We start from the raw sequence: 24,811 nt of genomic DNA, 5'->3' as shown, positions 1-24,811 counted from the left end.
TCAAGTAATTTTCTTGCCCTCCAGTCTACTAAAGAGGGGTGGAAGGAGAGGGTAAGAGAGTAGGCAAAGATAAGGGAGTAAGAAAGAGGAGATGGGGGAGAGAGAGGAGGGAAGAGATGGGCGTGGCTCGAGCGCAGCTCTCCGCTCCAAGCCCCGCCCCCGTTTCCCAGGTAACCGGTAAACAGACCTCGTCTCCTCTTTCCTGTGAACCCCGCTAGGTGTTGAAGTGGCAGGGACTCAGGGTGGAGATGTGCTCTTTTCTGAGAGTGCCGTCCCGCAAAGGGTTGGGGCCCTCCAAGAGGTTAGGAGCTCCCCTTCAGCCCGGTACAGCTTACCCCTCAGAGATGAGTGCCCTTGGACCGGGAATGGCGGTGTCTGGGAGGAAATCTCCCCTGAGCATGGAGGTGGAACTCGCCCCTGAAGGAAAGAATGACTTGGAAGAGAGGAGAGTCATCACGGGAACAACATCTCCCACGGAGCTGGGACTCAGAGTGGGCTTAGGAAAAGATTTCCCATGTAGTAAGACATATGAGGAGAGGATGGCATCACCAGAAATAAGATCTCCTTCGAGCAAGGGGCTTGAACTGAGATTGAAAAGACAGAATATTTCTAGGACTTTCACGGATGGGAGTAATTTAGGAGACAACAGGATCTCAGCCTCACAGGAAACAAAACCTCCTCTGGGTGCCTTGCCCGGAAGAGTGGGTTTAGAAAAGGAGCGTTTTCTGGCAGGGTATTGCCCTGGAAGGGTAACACAGCCTCCGCTGGGCCGGGTGTGTGGAAGTCCACAGGCTTCAGGGGGCAGGAGATGTCCTGTGAATGGTGACCCTGAAGGGTTCGGGGCGTCAGTGGGCAAGCTGCCTGCTCTGGGGATGGAGGGTAGAGGGGAACTGGGAGGAGAGCCCACCTGTGTGGTGATGAAACCCAGTGCAGAGACGGAGCCTCCTGTGGAGGTGGACATGGGGCTCACCCGCCCAGGGGAGCTGGCTGAAACGGAGCCTCCAGAGCCTCAAATGGGCTTGGTGATAGAACCTTCTGAGTGCCAGTTGGACCAACAACCTGAGGAGCAAAGGGAAGCTGAGAACGCTGAACCAGGACTAGAACCTCCAGATCGCATCAGACCCATATACTCTGGGAAATTTTTTGATCGGATGCCTTGCTGGCCAAGTGTAAGTTTTTTCCTAACACCTTCCCCCTTTCTTCTTTGACTTACATTCCATCCCTCAGTCTGCATCTTTTCAATCTCCTTTCTGCAGTACATGTTGTATCCTAGTATTCATGTAACTTTTTTCAGAAACATTTTTCTTTTTCCATTCATTGTTCTGTGACTAATTTATTCTTTCAGTTAAGACTTGTGACCATTATGCTGGGTACAGGGCACTAACAAATGAAAAGCGCATGGTTCCTAACTCTGTGGGTTTAGGTTGTCACTCCAATGTTGAAGACGATAACTAAACAAATATTATATAGAAGTCTAAGTGAATAGAAAACAAATGTGATTCTTCCTTAATAGAGGTACACTGTAAATGTGGAGCTCAATGCAAAATTTAGACAGTTTTGTTTGGAGGAGATGGGAAAGTCTTTACAGAGCCAGTAGTACTTGAGCTTATTTAGAAAGGTGTCAGGGGACTTCCCTGGCAGTCCAGTGGTTAAGACTCTGCGACCCCAGTGCAGGGGGCATGGGTTCCATCCCAGGTTGGAGAATTAAGATCCTGCATGGACTGCAAGGAGATCAAACCTGTCCATCCTAAAGGAAATCAGTCCTGAATATTCATTGGAGAGACTGATGCTGAAGCTGAAGCTCCAATAGTTTGGCCACCTGATGCGAAGAACTGACTCACTGGAAAAGACCCTGATGCTGGGAAAGACAGAAGGTGGAGGAGAAGGGACGACAGAGGTTGAGTTGGTTGGATGGCATCACTGACTTGATGGACATGAGTTTGAGCAAGCTCCAGGAGTTGGCGATGGACCAGGAAGCCTGGTGTGCTGCAGTCCATGGGGTCAGTTGAACATGACTGAGCAGCTGAACTGATGCCTTAAAAAACGTGTCAGTATTTGTCAGATGGAAAAAAGGGTTGAGGCATCTTGGGCCAAGAACGGCATATAGCATGGCCAAAACTTCTTGAGTTGGGAGGTATAAGCAATTCTGTTTAGCCAGCATAGTGGTAGGAGATGAAGAGGAAATCCACAATGCGGGAGTAAAACGTATGGGTAGAGAGCAATGGTGGATCTTCATGAGGGAGGAAATAAATACAATTTGCCTTTTGAAAAGATATATATGTTATCAATAATAATGGTGGACTGGAAGGGGAAGATATTGGATAGTTAGAAGGCTATTTCAGGGTAATGATGGCCTGAAATTAATGCAGAGTTAGAAAGAATGGATAGGAGAGAGCCATTCTGAGAAGTTTTTAGGAGATGGTATTGTCAAGAATTGCCATCCGGTTGTGGATCTACGTGGTGAAAGACAGGGAAGGTGATGCACAACTTAGGAGTTTCTCCGTTGATAATGAGACATCTGGTTTGGTGGCCCATGAGTATCTGATGAACAGCTGGAGTTTGGCCTCCTGAGTGTGATACGTCTGCAGGGTACCAGATGAAACAGCCAGAGCTCTGGGTGCAGGTGGGACGAGAAGGTCTAGGCAGGAACCTTGGGGAACACATGAGATGGTCAGAAAAAGAAATGCCAGCTAGGTAATTATTTTATTTTTTAATTTTTTAAACATTTTGGCCTTGCCGTGTGGCATGTGGGATCTTAGTTCCCCTAGCAGGGATTGAACCTGCTCCTCCTCCAATGGAAGCATGGAGTCTTAACCACTGAATCACCAGAGATGTTCCAACTATGTGATTTCTTGAGGACAAGGATTTTCTCGTATTTATCGCATAGCTTCAAAGCATATCACAATGCCCAGCTTACAGTGGCCATTCAGTAAACATAGGTTTGATAAATAGAAGGAGGGCTGGATGAGTGAGTGGGATAGAATAAAAAGGTGAGTTGAAGAGGGTGGTATTGAGGAACAGAAAGGGAGCATCATTAAAATGTTCCGGGAATAAAGGAGAGATCGGAGAACAGAGTTTCGCTGAACTGGTCACAGGGATTCTGCAGAATTTTCTCTTTTTGCGTCTGCAGACTTCTGTTCCCCTTGGGGCTCAGGGCGTTCTTTTGCCTCTGACCCCCTTACTCTCTGGTTCCCTTGTTGGGTTTCCCCAGCCACTCTCTTCTCACTTGACCGTTCCTGCTTCTCCTTTCTGGATGGGTTCTGCAGTCTATGGCTTCAGACCCGACCTCACGTAGGAGCCGAGACCAGCTTCCGGTTTCCGATACAGGCAATTCTAAAACCCCTGCTTCCTCCTACCTTTCACATCCTCCTTTCTAAATGTGAAAGGATAGGGAAGAGAGCTTCAAGGAGAAAGTGACCAGCAGTGTTAAAAACGTCTTCGATAGGGGAAATAGAATAAAGATAAACCTGCTTGGGATGTAAAGGGAACTAGCGACATTGTTAGAATTCAGATTCCAATATACTGAACAGTGAAATTAGAATTAGAGAAAAGTATTGTGATTTTTTTTTTCCCCTGAAGAAATGTGACAGTGAAGGGAATGGAGTAAAGATTCGTTTAGGGATACCTTTATTTAGTGAATCAAGAGGGGAGCTTGAGATAACTCCAATGAGGTGATGAGCGGAACCAGACCCTAGATAGGCAGGAGGGAGTGGAAATGGGATCACAGGCAAGAGGAGTGATGAGCTAAGACTAGAAATGAGGCTCTTTTTAAAATACACGTGTAAATATTAAAATATTTGGGACTTGCTTGGTGGTCCGGTGATTAAGATGCTGCCTTCCAATATAGGGCGTGTGGGTTCCATCCCTGGGCAGAGAGCTGAGATCTCACATGCTTTGTGGCCGAAAACCCAAAAGAAAACAGAAGCAGTATTGTAACAAATTCAATAAAGACTTAAAAAATGGTTCACATAAAAAAAAATCTTAAAGAAAATTAAATATCTACTTTCATTATAAAACAAAGATAATAACATGGAAAATTGAGAAAACAGGAATGAAAACAACACATAATCTCATTACCCTAACACTATGCCTACTGGCACTTCATTGTATTCACATCAATTAACAGTCATTGGTGGTTTTACTGTATCTACATCGCTACCCCTGTTGCTTTGCAGGGATTAACTCTTTACAGGTGATGAATGAAAATGAGGCAAATTAGATAATCTGGCCAAAGTCTTTCAGCTAAGAGGTGGTAACCCCAGGATTTGAAGTCACACATCCAATTTAAGAGTATAAGTTTTTGTGGCTTCCCTGGCAGTCCAGTGGTTAAGACTCTACCCTTCCAATGTAGGGAGTGAAGGTTCGATTCCTGGTCAGGGAACTAAAGTCCCACATGCCATGTGGCATGGGTAGAAAAAAAGAATCTGAGCTCTTGACTGTACTATACTTCCTGGAACATTTTTCTCAAAATTCATTTTCATGCAGTTGTGACAGCAAGCATTAAAACTGTCTTTATTTTCACTTATTACTATTTCATACATTTTCAGAGTTGTTACAAAGAACTCAAAGAATTTTTTAGTGATAAAAACAACATTTGTTTAAGTAGATATGTGATTCTTTAGCTAATCCCTTCCCTCTCTTTTTGGACAAAAGATTATTTCCCCACTAATTTTCTGTAAAAATAGTCTATAAACTTCTTCAGGTATTATATGTCTTAGAATATTCCCTTAGGATAGAGTTTCAGGAGAAGTCAAAGGATGAATCTTTTTCTAGTTCTTATTGCCAAATCACTTCCTGTAAGATTGTACCACTGAATTTTAAAAATTAATAATGATTTGTAAGGCATTGTTTTAATTCACATTTATTTGATTTATAATGAGACTAAAAGCTGTTTCATATGGTTGTTTTCATTTTTTAAAAAAATTCTTATATCTGGTCATCTTGCTGAAAACTCTGATTAGTCTTTATCGCTTACTGTTTCTCTTGGATTTACTCGGTAGACAACCGTATTGACCCTATGGTCTTTCCGTCTCTGATGTTTGCAATTCTCACTTTAATTTCCTATCTCACCGCATTGCCTATGATCAATAATACAATATAGAAAGTCTCTTTTCAGACTTTAATGGGAGTGATTCTAATGGTTCACCGTTAAGTATTATATTTGTAATATCCATTCCCAGTTTGCTAAGTATAAAATCAGGAATAGAGCTTGAGCTACGAAGAGCTTTCTCTGAGTTTGCTTAAATACATCTTTTCTGAATTAGCATGGTCAATTTTCTAATAGTGAACCATCTTCATATATTTGGGCTAAGCTCTACTTGGTTGTGATATATTATTATTATTATATACTCTTGGATTTTATTTCCCAGATATTTACTAGGATTTTTGTATCAATTGTTGTTCAGTTGCTAAGTCATGTCTGACTTTGTGACCCCCATGGACTGTAGCACTCCAGGCCTCCCTGTCCATCGCCAACTCCTGGAGTTTACTCAAACTCATGTCCATTGAGTCGGTGATGCCATTCAGCCATGTCATCCTCTGTCATCCCCTTCTCCTCCTGCCCACAATCTTTTCCAGCATCAGGGTCTTTTCTAATGAGTCAGTTCTTTGCATCAGGTGGCCAAACTTTTGGAGCTTCAGCTTCAGCATCAGTCCTTCCAATGAAAATCCAAGGTTGATTTCCTTTAGGAGGGACTGGTTTGATCTCCTTGCAGTCCAATTGGACAGGGTTTGCCTTTTTGTGTTATCATTCTCTAAGTTTGGTGTTAAGGTAATGCTAATATGTGAAAAGGATTGGGAAGCCTTCCATAGTTTCATTTTCTTTATACTTGCAACAGTTTAGAGATTATGTGTATTGTCTACTTCTTGTAGACTTCATAGAACTCATGTAGCTGAAAGGAAAAGAACAGGGGATCCCCAGTGTGCTCCCCCAAGGGGTGGGATGGTGAAGCATTTTATGCACTTGAGTTCATTCAGCCTCAGAGGAGGGAGGAGGTGCATGTGGGTGGGGTCAAAACCCATGTTCAAGTTTGGCAGTGAGGACACCTCAGTTGGAAATATCTAGCGCTGAACCTGCTGAAACCACCCCCTTGAGGACACCTGCTTTCCATCAGGGCATTCCAGCATCTGGGGGACGAAAGCGTCTCTGTAAGGACTCCCGTCCTGTGGCTGCAGGCGAAGGTCTGCCCTGACGGGTTACGAGACACCTGGGGCCTTCCTGTCCTGAGTGACTAGTGCACTGAGCCCGAAGCACAAAGAGGAGAAAGGAAGGAACGTGTCAAAGAAAAGTTTAAGAAGATTCTGCTGTCTATGATGACTAGACAGTATGTTAGGTGCTGAAGTGAAGTGAAGTGAAGTCTCTCAGTCATGTCCAACTCTTTGCTACCCCATGGACTGTAGCCCACTAGGCTCCTTGGGCCATGGGATTTTCCAGGCATGAATACTGGGATGGATTGCCATTTCCTTCTCCAGGGGATCTTCTCGACCCAAGGATCGAACCCAGGTCTCCTGCATTGTGGGCAGACACTTTACTGTCTGAGCTACCAGGGAAGGTGCTAGGGTTGTGCAAAGACGAGAAATGATTCAGTACCCGCTTTCAAAACACTCTTATAATCCAGAGACTTGTGACCAACAGACCAATGATTTTACACTGTGGTGAATGTCATGCGGAGAGATGCCTTTTTTCCCCTCCTTGTTCTACACTAAGATAAAGTGAAACTGAAAGTGTGACTTGGTTAGTCACATCTGACTCTTTGTGATCCCATGGGTTATAGCCTGCCAGGCTCCTCTGTCCATGGAATTCTTCAGGCAAGAATACTGGAAGGGGTAGCCTTGCCCTTCTCCAGGGAATCTTCCTGACCCAGAGATTGAACCTGGGTCTCATGTGTTGTAGGCAGATTCTTTACCATCTGAGCCACAAGGGAAGCCCCTGATGGCTATTCAGGGAGTGGGTAGAGGCAAAGGGTTCACCCATTTGTAAATTTTATGAGACCCTGATAATCGTGCAAACCCTCATACTCAAAAAAGAGTCACAGGGCTTCTCTGGTGGCTCAGTGGTAAAAGAGTCTGCCTACCAATGCAGGAGACACAGGTTTGATTCCTGGTCTGGGAGGATCCCATATGCCATGGAGCAAGTAAGCCCATGAGCCACAACTATTGGGCCTGTGCTCTGGAGCCCAGAAACTGCAGCTACTGAACCCATGTGCTGCGACCACTGAAGCCCCCAGCGACCACTACAGCCCCCAGTGACCACTGAAGACCCCAGCCTAGAGGCCACGCATTACCAAAGAGAAGCCTCTGCAGTGACAAGTCTGCACCGCGCTAGAGAGTAACCCCTGCTCACTGCACCTAGAGAAAAGCCCAGCACAGCCAAAAATAAATACATAAATAAAATTTTTTTAAAAAACTCCCACTTTTTGTCTGAATTTGCAAAGAACCAATTTGGGCAAAAATTCTCAGAAGTGGGTGGTTTCATTTGCATAATGGCTTCAGGGTCTAATGGGCAGAGAGATTGATGCTATCACTCCTCTTTTTTGATGAGATGTTCCAAGTTAAGGACATCTATGCATAAAACAGTGATCTTGACCAAGGGGGAGATGGAACCTTTGTGTTAGCCTACCCTGAATTCGGAGAGTGGACAATTATGGGCTGGTGGATCTTTCACAGCTGAAAATGGTCTTGTATCAACCTTCCTGAGTTGACTTGAATCTTGGGAACCAATGATGTGAAGTGAGAGGGGGACTTGGTCCCTGAAACCTGTGTTTTGAGGGCTGACTGACGAGGTGGCCAAATGAGGTGGCCCAGGTGTGGTGAGGAAGGAGTGCGGAGCTGGTCAGCGGGCTGGGAGTTTGTTTGCACACAGAGGGCCTGAGCAGGCAAGACAGGATGGTAGGAGGCTGCCAGGCTTCTCAGTGGCAGAGAAGAAAGTTACAAATACAAAGAGGAGAAGGTGGAAGGAATCCTGCTGTGTGAATTGTAACTGGACATATCAGTGGAAACTCATGGTATATCTGCATATCTATATCTAGATAGCTCTACATTTATAAAGCTTTATTTATTTATAGGGCTTCCCTGGTAGCTCAGCTGGTAAAGAATCCGCCTGCAATGCAGGAGACCCCGGTTCGATTCCTGGGTCAGGAAGTTCCCCTGAAGAAACGATAGGCTACCCGCTCCAGTATTCATGGACTTCCCTGGTGGCTCAGATGGTGAAGAATCTGCCTGCAATGTGGAAGATCTGGGTTTGATCCCTGGGTTGGGAAGAGTCCCTGGAGGAGGGCATGGCAACCCACTCTAGTACTCTTGCCTGGAGAATCCCCATGGACAGAGGAGCCTGGTGGGCTACAGTCCCTGGGGTTGCAGAGTCGGACACGACTGAGCGACTAAGTACACACTACGGTAATGTCTGTATCTGTGTCTATATCCTTGTCGATATCTAAACTAGATACATTGAGCTGAATAGAATATTATAGAACTGATATAGCTGCAAGTGTGTGGGGGTGTGTATATATCACACATTTCCTAACTTCATCCTCTAAGAGGATCTAGAAGTAACGTTTATTTCGTAGCAATGAGCACACCAGAACCTGGATCTTGATTTCTAATGAAAGGGAATCAGGACTCTGGGGGAATCAGGACTCTAGGGCTGGTGTATTATAACATGAACTTGGAACACTTTTGAGAGCCAAAAAGTAAGAAAATGATCAGAGAATATTGCAGATATGTCAAAGTGGTGCAGAAACAAGTCTGAAAGGGCTCCTGGAGGGGTTCCACCAAACTATTAACACTTTGAGCATTCAGTACCATTGCCGCTGAATAAAGGGGAAGGGGGGAGGGGTAACTTTGGAGTATGGAATTCAGATACACACAGTGCCATGCATAAAACAGGTAAACAAGGACCTGCTGATAGCACATGGAACTGTAGTCAACGCCCTGTAATAACCTATTATGGAAAACATTGAAGTGAAATTTTTATATAAAAAAGAATTTATTGAAAATTCCTTTATGAATTGAAAATTCATAAGCATTTTATGAATTGAAAAGAATTAATATATATATAAACTGAATCACTTTGCTGTATATATACCTGAAACACAAATATTGTAAGTCAACTACTTCAATTAAAAATTGCCATTGAATAAAATAGAAATCCATACACTTAATACTGATATAAAAACATGAATGATTAAGTAAATAGTAAGGAGAGTTTCCTTTCAGTTTAATTCCAATTAATAAATGTAGATGAAATGATGGAATTAAAAAAATCACAATTTTGCAAGCTTCACAGTAGTGATGGTTTAGACAGGAATCATCAGTGGATGTTAGAACAGTAGGTAAACGTTTAGGGATCCTTAGGGCGATCCAGTGGTTAAGAAGCTGCCCTTCCACTGCAGGGGTGGGGGGTGGGGCTGGTGAGGGTGCAGGTTTGGTCCCTGGTTGGGAAACTAAGATCCTGTGTGCCGTGTGGCGTGGCCAAGTTTAGCGAGGGACCGGATATTTACACAGAATATTTTCTTTTTATTTGTAGTATAGTTGATTCACAGACTTTATTTTTTGGGGCTCCAAAATCACTGCAGATGGTGATTGCAGCCATGAAGTTAAAAGACGCTTACTCCTTGGAAGGAAAGTTATGACCAAACTAGACAGCATATCAAAAGCAGAGACATTACTTTGCCAACAAAGGTCCGTCTGGTCAAGGCTATGGTTTTTCCAGTGATCATGTATGGATGTGAGAGTTGGACTGTGAAGAAAGCTGAGCGCCGAAAAATTGATGCTTTTGAACTGTGGTGTTGGAGAAGATTGTTGAGAGTCCCTTGGACTGCAAGGAGATCCAGCCAGTCCATCCTAAAGGAAATCAGTCCTGGGTGTTCATTGGAAGGACTGATGCTGAAGCTGAAGGTCCAATACTTTGGCCACCTCATGCAAAGAGTTGACTCATTGGAAAAGACCCTGATGCTTGGAGGGATTGGGGGCAGGAGGAGAAGGGGACGACAGAGGATTGAGATGGCTGGATGGCATCACCGACTCGGTGATGTATGCAATCTTCTTTATATCCTCTTCCATTGTGGTTTATCACAGGATGTTGAATACAGTTCCCTGTGCCATACAATAGGGCCTTGTTGTTTATCCATTCTATGGGATAATTATTGATTACAAACTTTACCGAGGAGAAACCTGGACGGCTTCCCTTTGTTTAGGGAGCAAAGCTGACCCCACCAGTAAGCAAACAAATCGACCGTGTTTGCTCCCCGACGAAAAACACAGCGTTGCCTCTGTGGTGTCCCTGACAAACATGTGTAACTTTAATCACGAGGGAACACTGGTCAAACCCAAACTGAGGCACAACGAACAAAATCACTGGCCTACACTCAAACAATGTGGAGGTCACAAAAGACCAGAGAACTTTAGGAACCGTTCCCAACCAGAGAAGTCAGAGGAGACGTGAGCAGTGAAGGCCGTGCGTGTGTGCTGGGCACGGCCACCGGGGCCTGACCCCTCGGGGCCCGCTGGGCGGGGGGCGCAGGGGCAGGGGGCCGGCCGACCGCCTCGCCCACTGCCCCGGGGGGCCTGTGGTGCTCCTTCTGCAGGAACACTCCCCGTGACACAGCAGGGACCCCAGATCCGAGCCAGTGTGCCCAGCGCAGACCCCTGGCACTGACTCAGGGACCACGCCCTGGCCTTGCCCAAGTGTTCCCAGAGCTGTGCTGTGGTCCGGGGCTCTTCCTTCCTAACGCCGCCCCCTGCCCTTCCTTCACAGGGGACAGTCTGACGCCTCCCTGCCCACCCGGCGCCCCCCCACCCCCATCTGTCACAGACGCTCCCCTTCAGAAGCCTCTGGCACGGCCTCCGGGGCGTCTGTGTCTCAGAGGAGCCATCCAGTCATCACCCTGCAACCCTGGGTTTGCCCCCTTTCCTGGGAAGGACAGCACGGGGGCCACTGGTGGTGTTTGAATGAGGTCTTTACAGTTAATACTTTTCTGAGTTTTGTGGCCTGTAGTAGTTGTTTTTTTTTAAGTTTTTTTTTTTTTTTTTTGAGATAATAAACCATAAGGAAAAAGAAAATAAAAGAGGAGACAGTACTTTTAAAATTATCAACAAGTTTTGGAAAATAGGAAGATGGCGATATGGCCACTGATTTTGCATGTGGAGGTGAAACCTGAGGGAAATTGGGTCGTCATTTCTACCTGAAATGATCCTATTTGCCCGGAAAAATCCCCGAGAAGCTCAGCCCGCAGTATCAAATGTAGTAAAGCCTGGATCTGAACACTGAAGGAGGACTGGATGGAAGTCCGGATTCTGTGTGGCTGGGTTTCAGGCCCCCTCCTCCACTGCAGTCTACCACATGCCACCTCTCCGCACCAACTCGTGCTCCCTTCTACCGGAACCATGGATTCATTCTCCCAAAGTGACTTTTGGAATCAAAAGACACCAGGCTGAAGATAAGGCAGGGGCTGGAAAGGAAATGTGCACCTTCTGTCCTGCGGTTTCCTCAGTGCAGCCCAGAGAGCCAGAGGCAGGGTGGAGCCCACCTTCTCAGAGCAGGCAGGGTAGAGAGACAGGGAGCATCACGGATCAGAGCAGACTTGGAAGCAGCCTGCTTGGGTTCAGATATCTACCGGTATGTGAGCCGTGTAACCCCGTCACAGCCTCTCTGTGCCTCCATTTGCTCACGAGGGGGATGATGATTGCGCCTACCTCCTGGAGATCTCCCAGGTGTGAACTAACACACAGGAGGCCCTGAGAACCACGTCCAACATAGATGCTGTGCTTTACAATCAGATTACCACTGGCACTATTCTCTGGAAATTCTGAACAACCTAGAGGGAGAAAAAGATACTGGGGCCTCTACTGAGATAAAGGCAGCCTCATCATCTGATCACTTTACAGGAAAGTCCAAGACTCAACAAGCCCTGTGACACAGCCATCTCTGGGGAGCCGTAAACTGGGTGAGGATCAGAGGCTGGCTTGAAGGGAGGGGCCCAAACAAGCAAACAGAAAACCCAGACAGAACAGGGAAAAGGTAAGCCCATAGGAAAGTTACTTGAGAGATAAAAGAGGTTGCATTTGTAAGACAAGATTGGAACTTTTAAAAGAACAGCCAAGGAAGAAGGAAGAATATCTTAGAACATAAATATAAGGTATTTGGATAGTCTAAATGAAAATTCAGCAGAAGATTGGAGGATGCAATCAAAGACATCTCCTAGACGTGAAAGCAAATGCCCTTGAGGCAAAAGGGAAAGTCTCAAAGTGGATCATTGTCCCATTTCTCAGGTTAGGGGGTCATTAGGATCAGCTGAGGCCCCCCGTTCAGAGCTGAGGAGGAGAACTTAAGGTGGCCATCACAGCCGCTTTTCTTCAGTCTGTTTTTGGCTGCCCCAGGTCTCCGCGGCTGCATGACGGCATTCTCTGCCTGCAGTGATGGGGCTTCTCTCTGGCCGCGGGGCAGCTCCTTGCTGGGAGCGCGGGGCCCTGGGCATGCGGCTGCATAGCTGAGGCGCCCGGCTCAGCTGCTCCCAGGCGCGTGGGATCTTCCTGAGCCAAGGCTCCAATCCATGTCCCCGGTGTTGGCACATGGATTTGCAAACATGGAACCACCAGGGAAGCCCCTGCTCCTGCGTTCTGTCCTGTTTCTGCATGCACTTGATGTTCATTTTTACTTCTAGTGCTCTTGCAGCTGCTTCCCTTCTATTTGATATTGTTTACAGACTTTTATCTATTGTTTATAGATAACCCTTCATTGCTTTCTTTTGCTTAATAAAACAATACATAGTACAATATTGAGAAAACAACACAGAAGAAAATAAAAGCACGTGTACGTTCACCACTGCAGCCATGAAATGAAGACACTTGCTCCTTGGAAGGAAAGCTTTGCCAAATCTAGACAGTGTATTAAAAAACAGAGACCTCACTTTGCTGACAAAGGTCTTTATAGTCAAAGCTATGGTTTTCCCAGTAGTCATGTATGGATGTGAGAGTTGGACCATAAAGGAGGCTGAGCACCAAAGAATTGATACTGTCAAACTGTGGTGTTAGAGAAGACTCTTGATAGTACCTTGGACTGCAAGATCAAGTCAGTCAGTCCTAAAGGAAATCAACCCTGAATAATCATTGGAAGGACTGATGCTGAAGCTGAAGCTCCAATATTTTGGCCAACTGATGCGAAGAACTGGCCCATTGGAAATGACCCTGATGGTGGGAAAGATTGAAGGCAGAAGGAGAAGGGGGCGACAGAGGATGAGGTGGTTAGATAGCATCACCAAGTCAATGGACATGAATTGGCGCAAACTCTGGGAGGTAGTGAAGGGCAGAGTAGCCTGGTGCGCCGCAGTCCACGGGGTCTCAAAGTGAGACAAGACTTAGTGACTGAACAACAACAACAAAAAATGTCACCACTCAGAAATGGCAATCACAGCGCACAACTTTTTGTGTCTGTTCTGTGTGTCTTGCCAACAGACATGAGGTTCTGTGAATTTGTATGATACAAATTTATATCTCTGTTTTAAATTCATGTTGTTTCATGAACATTTAAAAATGGTTTATATACATGATTTTAAACAATTCCGTGATAGCATATCGTTTGAAGGTAATGTATTTTATTTGACCATTTGCCTATTGTTTCGTATTTAGTAGTTTATACAACTAAGACAAAAGTTCATTTTGCTTGTCTGTTACTGCACCACATGAAAAATTACACAACAGATTTTCACCAAACTGGGGGATTATGTTTGGTATTCATTCAAATACACAGATTCAAAGTGTAGGCTATGAAGTGGTTCATAGCCTACCTCTTGGAACTTGACAGAGAAATGATAGGGAAGGGAAAATAATTTTCCTTTTACCTTTCTGAGTTCTAGACTAGAACCTTATGTGATGAAAGACATTAACAAGAGAAAAACAAACATATTTATTAACATGTATACCTCATATGTACACAGAAAAAACCCAGGGAAACTGAGTAACTCCAAGATGGCTCAAGCCACCACTATAAGTACCATTTAGCTAAAGACAAAAAAAGATGTTAACAGAGAACTATATTCAGTATCCTGTGATAAAGCATAATGGAAAATAATATTTTAATATATATGTATAACTCAATCATTTTGCTGGACAGCAGAAATTAACACATGGTAAATCAACTATACTTCAATTTTTAAAAAAAGCTCATGTAACTATGAAAAAAAAAACCCAATTGGTGCAAAAAGAAGGCCAGCTATGGCAGGTTACCAGGGGAAGCGTGGTAAGCAAGGGTAAGGTTTATTATACAGTTTAAATTGATATCTTCTCCATTGGTAAGTTTCTGGACATTTAGATCCAAACTTCTCTTCCTCGTACAGAGAAGGAGACACTTTTACAAGTGACCTCTTTTGTGAAATGCATGCAGTCCTTACAGAAGGGCAGCTTCTACTCCATTTTCAGAGTTGTGCTCATGTCTGCTACTTATTAAAGCAATCAGTTCAACATAATCCTTGTGCCCAAGAGGCACATTTAGGGGTGGCGAGTTCTGCATCCTTCATACCTCAAGTGGATGAGCAGGCATCCTTGAGAACAACTGAAATAAGAAGAGCTCCGTGACTGGAGGCGATGAACACATATATTATGATGATGCCACAGACGGAAATCAGATATGATGGCTTCCATCTTTGTGCCCCGCATCAGACAACCTGAGGACATCCAAACCTGATTATAGCTACTGGTTTGGAGTCAAACTGCTTTCCAAGTGGGCAACTCTGGGAGGAATATCGAGGGTATTTCTGTCCAATAAAATGTTTGCATAATGGAAACCTGGAATATCTACTGTCAAACACTCGAAGGGAAGTGGATGAGGGACATCAGGCCATGGACTGATGGACCTGTCAGTCTACCCATCCTTCCTTCTATCTCTCTAATCATCTGTAATCTGGAGACTAACTGCCCTGGGTGTCCCCAGCTTTAGGAAGTAATCTTCCCATTAAATATTTAAAAGAATGGTTGGTGCTTATATAACATGCATGGTAAGAGAAACTTTATGTTCCCTGATACCTCTGAGATTTCTTATAATTTCCAGCTGAATTAAAGAATTACTTGTCTATCAAAATTAAAGGAAATGGAAAAGGTCACATATATCTCCTCTCTTTTCCCCACTCTCTTCAGCTCAAGTTAGAACACAGTCCCTTTCCTTTTTTACACTGGATTCTTCTCCCTTTGTGTAGTTATAAGTAGATTTACTCAAGATTTGGTGTAAAGGCTGGACTGCGTGTCACTGGCCAGTTCTCATCCTGGGTCCCTGGCCTCTGACCTTATTGTTTCATCTTTCCCTCTGCTCACTTTTTGCTCAATTTTTCTTTTCTTTCTTCCTATTTTATTCTATTTTTTTGTCATACCATGCAGCATGAAAGATCTTAGTGTCCCAAAAAGGGATCACACTTGTGCCCCTACATCGGGAGCACAGAGCCCTGCCCAGTGGACCATCAGGCAAGTCTCCTCTCAATCTTACTAATCACCTCCCTCAATCCTTCCTTACTCTGTCCCATCAAGAGTTCCTATTCTTCCATTTGTTGCTGTTGTTGGTTTAGTCGCTCAGTTGTGTCCGACCCTTTTGCAACCCCATGGACTGTAGCCCACAAGGCAAGAATACTGGAGTGGGTTGCCATTTCCTTCTCCAGGGGATCTTCCTGACCCAGGGATTGAATCTGCATCTCCTGCATTGGCAGTCAAATTCTTAACCACTTAACCAGGAGGGAAGCCCCACTCTTTGGCTAACGAATTAAATTCTCTGTCTGAGCATGTCTCTGGGCATCCTCTTTTGTACTCAGATGTCATCAAGATACTCTCTTAATCTTTGTTGGCTCTCCCTCTAAGGGGAATTCTGCAGTTAACGTTCATCATAATAAAAAAGTTCCACCTATTCATCTGTATCCATCTGTCTGTATTGTCGTCCAGCCATCCCTCATTCATCTAATCCGTCTACCCCCTGCCAACGCCTGTACAGTCATCCCTCCACCCAACTCTCAGCCTCTCTGCTTTTCACCGATTCTCCCCCGCCCCATCCAGAGACCTAGAACACTCTTACGGAATTTCTTTCTCTTTGTTTTTTAAAGAGAAACTTATGCTTTGCAAAAACAGCTATCAGCTGCCTTGAAATGATAAAGGGGAAATGATAAAGGGCTGGGAATGAGCAGTTATAATCTTTGCTTGGGCAAGAGAAGGACAGATAAGACCCAGATTAGAAATAAGTGAACAAAGCCAAGTGAGGTTTGGACCATTCACAGAAGGAGCTGGTCAGGGGGCACATGTTCACATATATCAAAAGCTAGGGTGTCGGCGGAAATACACCCATAATGCAAACACACGCATGCACACTCAGAAATACTTATAGTTTGTATTTAGCTTGAGTTCAGTCACAGTCCCACTGAACTGATGGTAATAGAATAGCTGATAATTAACCTGTGAACTATGACAAGATATTTCTGAAAGCAGAATCCTGTAGCAAGTTGCAGAGTTCCTAAACTGTAAAATAAATAAATAAATAAAGGTAAACTTAAAATATACGTAGCATATAATGTTTGCATTATACATCAGGATGGTTTTAGATTTGCTATTTGCTATTCCTATTTTTTCTTATGTTAAGTAGTTGAAGTGTTAGAAGCATAGGCCAAATTGGAAATACATTCCCTGTACCCTCACAATGACCAATTACTGTTTTTCTCCCCTTAGGCAGGGAAAGTTCTTCCGATTGGATACAGAGTTGCAACCTGCTTGACTGAAAAATTTCCCAGGGTGAGTGTTTTCAATATGCATTTGTCTGAACCTAAGGTAAACAATATTCAACATTCCTTATGCGAGTTGCATAACTTTAATGTGGTCCATTTGGATTTTTGTTTTACTGTATTTTAATAACCTCAGATATGCAGATGACACCACCCTTATGGCAGAAAGTGAAGATGAACTAAAAAGCTTCTTGATAAAGGTGAAAGAGGAGAGTGAAAATGTTGGCTTAAAGCTCAACATTCAGAAAACTAAGATCATGGCATCTGGTCCCATCACTTCATGGGAAATAGATGGGGAGACAGTGGAAACAGTGTCAGACTTTATTTTTTGGGGCTCCAAAATCACTGCAGATGGTGATTGCAGCCATGAAGTTAAAAGATGCTTACTCCTTGGAAGGAAAGTTATGACCAACCTAGACAGCATATTAAAAAGCAGAGACATAACTTTGCCAACAAAGGTCCGTCTGGTCAAGGCTATGGTTTTTCCAGTGGTCATGTATGGATGTGAGAGTTGGACTGGAAAGAAAGCTGAGCGCCGAAAAATAGATGCTTTTGAGCTATGGTGTTCGAGAAGACTCTTGAGAGTCCCTTGGACTGCAAGGAGATCCAGCCAGTCCATCCTAAAGGAAATCAGTCCTGGGTGTTCATTGGAAGGACTGATGCTGAAGCTGAAAGTCCAATACTTTGGCCACCTCATGCGAAGAGTTGACTCACTGGAAAAGACCCTGATGCTTGGAGGGATTGGGGGCAGGAGGAGAAGGGGATGACAGAGGATGAGATGGCTGGATGGCATCACCGACTCGGTGGGCATGAGTCTGAGTAAACTTCAGGAGTTTGTGATGGACAGGGAGGCCTGGCGTGCTGTGATTCATGGGGTCGCAAAGAGTCGGACATGACTGAGTGACTGAACAGAACTGAAGACCTTCTGTAGAGTTTGAATGAGGAAGTGAAAATCCAAGGCTTACAATTTCCAGTTCTATGAAAACTACTGGATATTTCCATTTATTTAGATAGGAAATAGTCTTTAATGGTATGCTTGTTAACCTAAATACTTCCTGGTTGTTTTCTAAATATAACTCATTTTTATTGGAGTATAGTTGATTCATGATGATTTATGATGTTCTGTTAGTTTCAGAAATACAGCAAAGTGAATCATATATATATATATATATATATATATATATATATATATATACACCTATATCCACTCTTTTTTAGGTTCTTTTCCCATGTAGGTAGAGTTCCCTGTGCTATACAATAGGTTCTTACTAGTTACCTATTTTATATACAGTAGTGTGTATATGTTAATCCCAAACTCCTTATTTATACCCCACCTCCTTTCCCCTTTGGTAATCATAATTCTACATCTGTGACTCCATTTCTGCTTTGTAGATAAGTTTATTTGTATCATCTTTATAGATTTCAGATATAAGGCATATCATGATATCTGTCTTTCTCTGTCTGACTTAGTGTGATAATCTAGTATGATATTTTCTAGATATAAGGCATATCATGATATCTGTCTTTCTCTGTCTGACTTAGTGTGATAATCTAGTATGATATTTTCTAGATATAAGGCATATCATGATATGTCTTTCTCTGTCTGGCTTACTCAGTGTGATAATCTCCAGGTCTATCCATGCTGCTGCAGCTAAATATAACTTTAAAAATACGTTGCTTATTTCCATTAAAAAACCTTTCAGGATGTTCTATTATTGGGTGCTGGAGTTCCCCAGGTGCTTGTTATTTTCACGTATAATAAGTTCATTGATTGGTATAGATCAGCCTTGCTGATATCAATCAACTGTACTTGATGATTCTATTTTCTTCTCACTGTTGGCAGCTAATGACCCCACCTGAGGCAAAAAAATTTTTCAACTTCAGATATCCACACGCTGGAGCTGAAAGAGTATTTTACGGCAGAGCAAATGATCCCCAAATCGCACCTTCCTTGACACACGGAATAAGATCGAAAACTTCGATACCGGTAACTTCTTTTCTGTTTTTCCCTGTATGTTATTCACTTCCAAGGGGAAAATGCACAAATGGAGTGTTAGTGAAATCATCAGTCCCAACCTCCTTCCTACTCTTAATGAAAAAATCCAAGCAGCCGTAGGCAAGAGCGAGTGCGGGAAAGTCAACCGCGTAAGCCCCAAACTGCGTATAGTCCCCTTGGATGATAAAAGGCGAGCCGCATTTCATTTTCCCACGGTAAAAAGGGGTGAACTTCCCCAAGATAGCTCAGCTGGTAAAGAATCCGCCTGCAATGCAGGAGACCCCAGTTCCACCCCTGGGTCAGGAAGGTCCCCTGGAGAAGGGAAAGGCTACCCACTCCGGTATTCTCGCCTGGAGAAGCCCATGGACTGTATAGCCCATGGGGTCGCAAAGAGTCGGACACAACTGAGCGACTTTCACTCACTCACAAAGAGAGGTGCTGTCAAGGTTCGGTAAAGTGCGGCGACGATAGAGACTGGGTGCCGCTGCTGGAGACGTCAGCGCGCTGTGTGCGCTGTGAGTGCGCTGTGTGCGCGCTGGTGCGCTGTGCGCGCTGTGTGCGCTGTGTGCGCGCTGGTGCGCTGTCCGCTGTGTGTGCGCTGTGTGCGTGCTGGTGCGCTGTGTGTGGGCTGTGTGCCCTGTGCGTGCTGTGTGCGCTGTGTGTGCGCTGTGTGCCCTGTGCGTGCTGTGTGCGCTGTGTGTACGCTGTGTGCACTGTGTGCGCTGTGTGCACTGTGTGCTGTGTGCGTGCTGGTGTGCTGTGTGCGCTGTGTGCGCGCTGGTGCGCTGTGCGCCGTGTGTGCGCTGTGTGCGCTGTGTGCCCTGTGCGTGCTGTGTGCACTGTGTGTACGCTGTGTGCACTGTGTGCGCTGTGTGCGCGCTGGTGTGCTGTGTGCGCTGTGTGCGCGTTGGTTTGCTGTGCGCTGTGTGTGCGCTGTGTGCACTGTGTGCACTGTGTGTGCGCTGTGTGCGCGCTGGTGCGCTGTGTGTGCGCTGTGTGCGCTGTGGGCGCTGTGTGTGCGCTGTGCGCGCTGTGTGCGTGCTGTGTTTGCTGTGTGGGATGTGCGTGCGCTGTGTGGGATGTGCGTGCGCTGTGTGCGCCGTGTGCGCTGTGGGTACGCGGGGTCTCCGTGTCACCTGCCTCTGACTGAGTGGACAGTCCAGGGGCAGAAGGCCGGCTCTCGCACCTGCAGGGAACCTGTGGGGCTCTCGTGGCTCTTGTGCTCGTCATTCCCACTCCTCTGGAATATTCGAGCTGCGGAACCAGGGAGCTGCCCTCGTAAACACTGTAGCCCCAGTGAAAAGTCATGTTTCGACACGTCTACGCTGCACAGTCCCAATCCGATGGTGGGTTTGAAGGTGAACCAAGGCAACGATCATGAAATGTTTTTCCACTATCATATTCTCTTCTCCCTGGCTGTTGAGTTTCAATGTTCAGATTTCTTTCTTTTTTGGTTGTTACATCTTTCCTTTGTATGACTTCTTTAGGCAAAGGTATTGATCAACCCACAGCCTATAACAACGTTTCAACAGAAAATGAAAGATAAAAAGGAATCAGTATATTTTAGCAATCGACGGGCACCGTTAGGAAAATCTCATGATCAGACGCCGGGATTGCCTAAAGGCCTGGACTTACTCAATACGACATTTGGGACGGCAATCGTCAGAGGTAGTGAAAATAAGGGGTGGGAGGGAGTGATAAAATGTTTTCTTAGAAAATGGGATTCAGTATCCTATTGGGATTTATTTAGTGCTGGTGCAGATGATGTCAGGAATGAAAGACAGGATCATAGCAAGGAAGTTACTCTCAGGCCCAGAGGCCTGATGTGTGTCAAGGCTGTGGGTTCAGGGCGCAGAGCAGAGACGCTGCAGTTACAGGAAAGGGACTCAGGAACGCTGAGACCAGCTGTGAGGGCTGCCATCCCTTCCCCCTGGGCATCTATTGATGGGTATTATTTCCACCAATGCCTCTGATGTGCTTGTAACTCTCAACTCTTTTTAAAAAATTTCTTTTTAAATTGAAGAGCAGTTGATGTACAAATGTTCTGTTGATTCCTGCTGTATATATACATTCTTTGTATATACATTTTTTGTATTATTTTCCATTGTGGTTTATCCCAGGAGATTGGATATAGTTGCCTGTGCCATGCCAAGGACTTTGTTCCTTATCTATCCTGTATGTAACAGCTTCCCTCTGCTAATCCGAAACTCCCAATGCTTCCCTCCCCCAGACCCCTCGCCCTTGTCTGTTCCCTAGGTCAGTGTGTAACTCTCAACTCTTTATGAAACTCGGTTTCATACAATAGACCACGGAACAGATAAGTTTGGCAAATGGTGCATACAGCACTCATTCTTGCTGGTCCACAATGTGTACCTGCTTATTAAGCGAACAGGCAGTGTCAGGGCAGACTCCTCTCTCATCTGGAGAGGGGGTGGCGCTTGTATTTCAACAAGTGACTTACCATTAGTTACAGGCCATTTTTTCCTCTGCCTCCCCGCCTCCTGCCCCCCTGGGTACTTTCCTTTAAATACCTTCTCACATTCTGCCTTTTTAGGTCCCTACCCTCCCCCTACAGTGCTATCATTACAGGGGACCTCACATTCCGTCTCTTTATCATCCTGCTGAGAAATGTGCTTCTCTCTTTGTCTTTCTGCACCCGCTGAGGCTTTGCTCCATGAACCTTATCTTTCTTACCAAAAGGTCCATTAGGGTGTTTTTTCGTTCACATTGTAGTATCTGTTCTGGAGATAAATTATGCCTTTGTCTTGGAAGGCAGAATCTTCAGTTGTACTTTATTGTATCACATATAAAGTTAAAATTTGTTAATATTTGAAATATTAAAATTGTATTTTAGAAGAGGTAAAATTTTTTTTTCCTTTTAAATAGGATTAAAAAATTGTATTTAAGCAGACAGAACATTACAGAATTACCATAGTTATATCATAACTGCTATATAGGATTAGCTCATTTAATATGAAAAGTACTCATTTATATATGTAATAGAAGAAATGCTCCAGAACACGTGTATGTGTATTAATAGGTGTAATGGTTCCTACATCAAAAGAGAAGCACTGCTTTACAGGATTATTCTGCACAGGACCACATTCCAGATTCTTTTTTTTTTTTTTTTTCACATTCCAGATTCTTAACGTTTTGTTTATAGACCCTAATTCTTGGCAGACAGTCCAAAAGAAAGAAAACATCTCAATGTATGTTGTTAGGTACAAAGAGAAAACTGCAAATGGAATTATATTTAAAAATCATTACAGAAAATAGTAAAGACAAAATAATTCGCTGCATATATGGCCAGGAACTACCAGTCCTGGGAAAGCAGCTATTCAACGAAGACCTTCTAGCTCTAGGTTTGGGGCCAGAAGGAAGAAGAGTTTCTTCCTGATGCCAGTGATTTCCCTGGCACCTTGGGCCTTTTCAAAGATGGATATTTGCATCTACAAATTCAGGATGTGCACTGTAGTCTATAGCTGCCAAAATTTGCATCAAGGCATCCCCACAGGGCACCAGGGCTTATGAAGCTGATTTGTGATTCAAATTTGCCTAGATCATCTTGGAAGTCTGGAGCAAACTGAAATAAAAATTATCCTGAGATCCTTAAAATTGGGCATTTAATTGGGCTTGGCATGTGGCTCAGGACAACCAAAGTGGTTAACATTCTTCAGAACTCTAGGGAGGGAGCGTATTCAAGTGGAGGTCCCTGAGACCATAACACCTGGGCTATTCCTGTCTCTGGTGGTCAATCTCTGTGTGTGCTGGCTTTGTGCCCCTGGAGCTTATGCAGTCAGCATACCTAGTTTGTCATTTGCTCTAGTCAATTTAAATGTTACAAAGAGATGAAAAGTAGCTTAAAACTGATTTCATTCATTCTTTCTTCAGAAATGTCCGCTCGAGATATGGTGAATCCACCAAAACCCTATAAAGAGGTATTTGAAGCAGCACAGGCAGGCCACGATCTGTATATTGTATCTCACAATGATTATTTTGTGGGTAAGTCTCCTCCAGTGTAAAATATGACATTCAGACTTGTGAAGAGGGACAGGGAGATGATGAACTTAAAGATGAAATGCCTGGTTATGCTACAGAATAATTCTAGTAATGCATGCTAAGTCACTTCAGTCCTGCCTGACTCTGTGACCCTATGAACTGGGGCCTGCCAAGCTCCTCTGTCCATGGAGATTCTACAGGTAAGAAGACCGGGGTGAGATGCCATGCCCCCCTCTAGGGAATCTTCCGACCCAGGGATCGAACCCGCATCTCATTATGTCTCCTGCATTGGCAGGTGAGTACTTTACCTATATCGACATCTGGGAAGCCCAACTTATAAGGTTACAAACCCTGATATCTGGGAACATATACCCTTATAAAATGTATGAAAGTATATATCATTAAAACAACAAAAAGAAGAAGTTAAGATTAAATGCTAGGTAGTCTAATCTTGTGTGAGTGGATTTAGGGTTAAAAAATACCATTCTTAATATCAAGATTATTCTAAGTGCTTCATTTTATATAAGGAATATTAGTTACTCGTCAAGTGCAGTAATTTTCGAGTCATCAAGTTTAAGGTATTGCTTACCATCTATTATCTTTTAGACCTTGAATATTTTACTTATCATCATCTATTTTAAATTTCTTAAATAGGTAGGGATAATAATATTGTGTGGATGAAGTGAGTGCCTGCAAAATGCCAAGCATGGTGTCTGGAATATAGTTAGGGCTCAGTAACTATTATTAGTAGTAGTAATAGTAGTGTTAGTATTAAGTAATGTGACTAAAAGTAGCTTATTATTAGAACTGGGGCTTCCCAGGTGGCGATACTGGTAAAGAACCTGCCTGCCAATGCTGGAGACAAAAGAGATGTGGGTTTGATCCCAGGGTCGGGAAGATCCCCTGGAGGAGGAAATGGCAACCCACTCCAGTATTCTTGCCTGGAGAATCCCATGGATGGAGGAGCCTGGTGGGCCCCAGTCCACATGGTCACAAAGAGGCAGACACGACTGAAGCAACTTAGTTTACATTAGGAGAATTATTCTATAGCATAACCAAAAGGCATTGGATGTTTAAGTGCTGTAAAGTACAACTTAATTGTTGACCTGTGTGAGCTAAGTAGAAATTTTATTTAACAGGGGATTGAGAATTAGACTCTAATACACATCCTGAGAATGGATAAGGGCATGGCTACCCACTCCAGTATTCCTGCCTGGGAAATCCCATGGACAGAGGAGCGTGGTGGGCTCCAGTCCAAGGGTCTGCAAGGAGAGGACTGGGCACTGAGCGACTGAGCGACTGGGCACACTCTCCTGAGAGAGCGGCTGGGTTGCGCCTCCCCCTGCTCTGTCTTACTTTTCTCCTCACTGCCCCTCCGGTCCCCTTCCTCCTGAACCCCCCCGACAGCCGGGGCTGTCTCCCAGGCGCTCCACTCCACACGCGGCTTCTCTTGGTCTCTGCGGATCGTTACACGGACCCCGGGTCCCGGGTGGGCTCCGCCGTCACGCGCCCTGGCTCCGGCCCCTCGGTGGATTCCCCCGTCAGGCGCCCCGGGCCCGGGCCCCGGGTGGGCTCTATCTTCACGCGCTCCGGACCCGGATCCTGGATGGGCTCTGCTGTCACGCGCCCTGGCTCCGGGCCCTGGGTGGGTTCCGCAGTCAGACGCTCCGGACCCGGGCCCTGGGTGGGCTCCGCCGTCACGCGCCCCGGCCCCGGGTGGGTTCCACCCTCCCGCCAGGCCCTGTCTCCCGGCCTCCGAAGGCTTCTCTCCTGCCCGCTGCACCCCTGGTCCCCCTGCTTCTTTTCCTCCCGCTAGGCCTTTTGTCTTTATGTCTTTTTGTCTTCCCTCTGTCCATTTCTTGTGAAAATATTTTATTCCTTTTTGGAAAAAGTTTAGCATGGATAGCACAGTCTAATCCAATGCCGTTTAACTGTTTTAAAAAGAACCGTATCAATGAATATATATAGAGACAACCTTTTAGGAGACATCTAAAATACCTTTAGCAGTTGGAGGGAAATGAGTCTAGTTTTAAAAATATTTAATTATTTACTTATAATGTTTATAAGTTTGCTT

The 24,811-nt window shown here is 44.7% G+C and overlaps 1 protein-coding gene across 1 annotated transcript in view; it reads left to right on the top strand.

Moving 5' to 3' along the window:
* The first annotated feature begins 248 nt into the window (after window positions 1-248).
* EFHB (EF-hand domain family member B) overlaps window positions 249-24,811 on the top strand; it is a 60,275-nt gene continuing 35,712 nt past the window's right edge. Inside the window, exons 1-5 of the mRNA XM_065943638.1 lie at window positions 249-1,169; window positions 16,690-16,752; window positions 18,586-18,729; window positions 20,226-20,406; window positions 22,630-22,740. Coding sequence (XP_065799710.1) covers window positions 249-1,169; window positions 16,690-16,752; window positions 18,586-18,729; window positions 20,226-20,406; window positions 22,630-22,740 — 1,420 coding nt within the window. The remainder of the gene's footprint in view (window positions 1,170-16,689; window positions 16,753-18,585; window positions 18,730-20,225; window positions 20,407-22,629; window positions 22,741-24,811) is intronic.

This window comes from Muntiacus reevesi, chromosome 8 (genome assembly GCF_963930625.1).
Source record: "Muntiacus reevesi chromosome 8, mMunRee1.1, whole genome shotgun sequence".
NCBI lineage: Eukaryota > Metazoa > Chordata > Mammalia > Artiodactyla > Cervidae > Muntiacus > Muntiacus reevesi.
The sequence above is the reverse complement of the archived record's forward strand: the minus strand, read 5'-3'. Positions and strand labels throughout refer to the sequence as shown.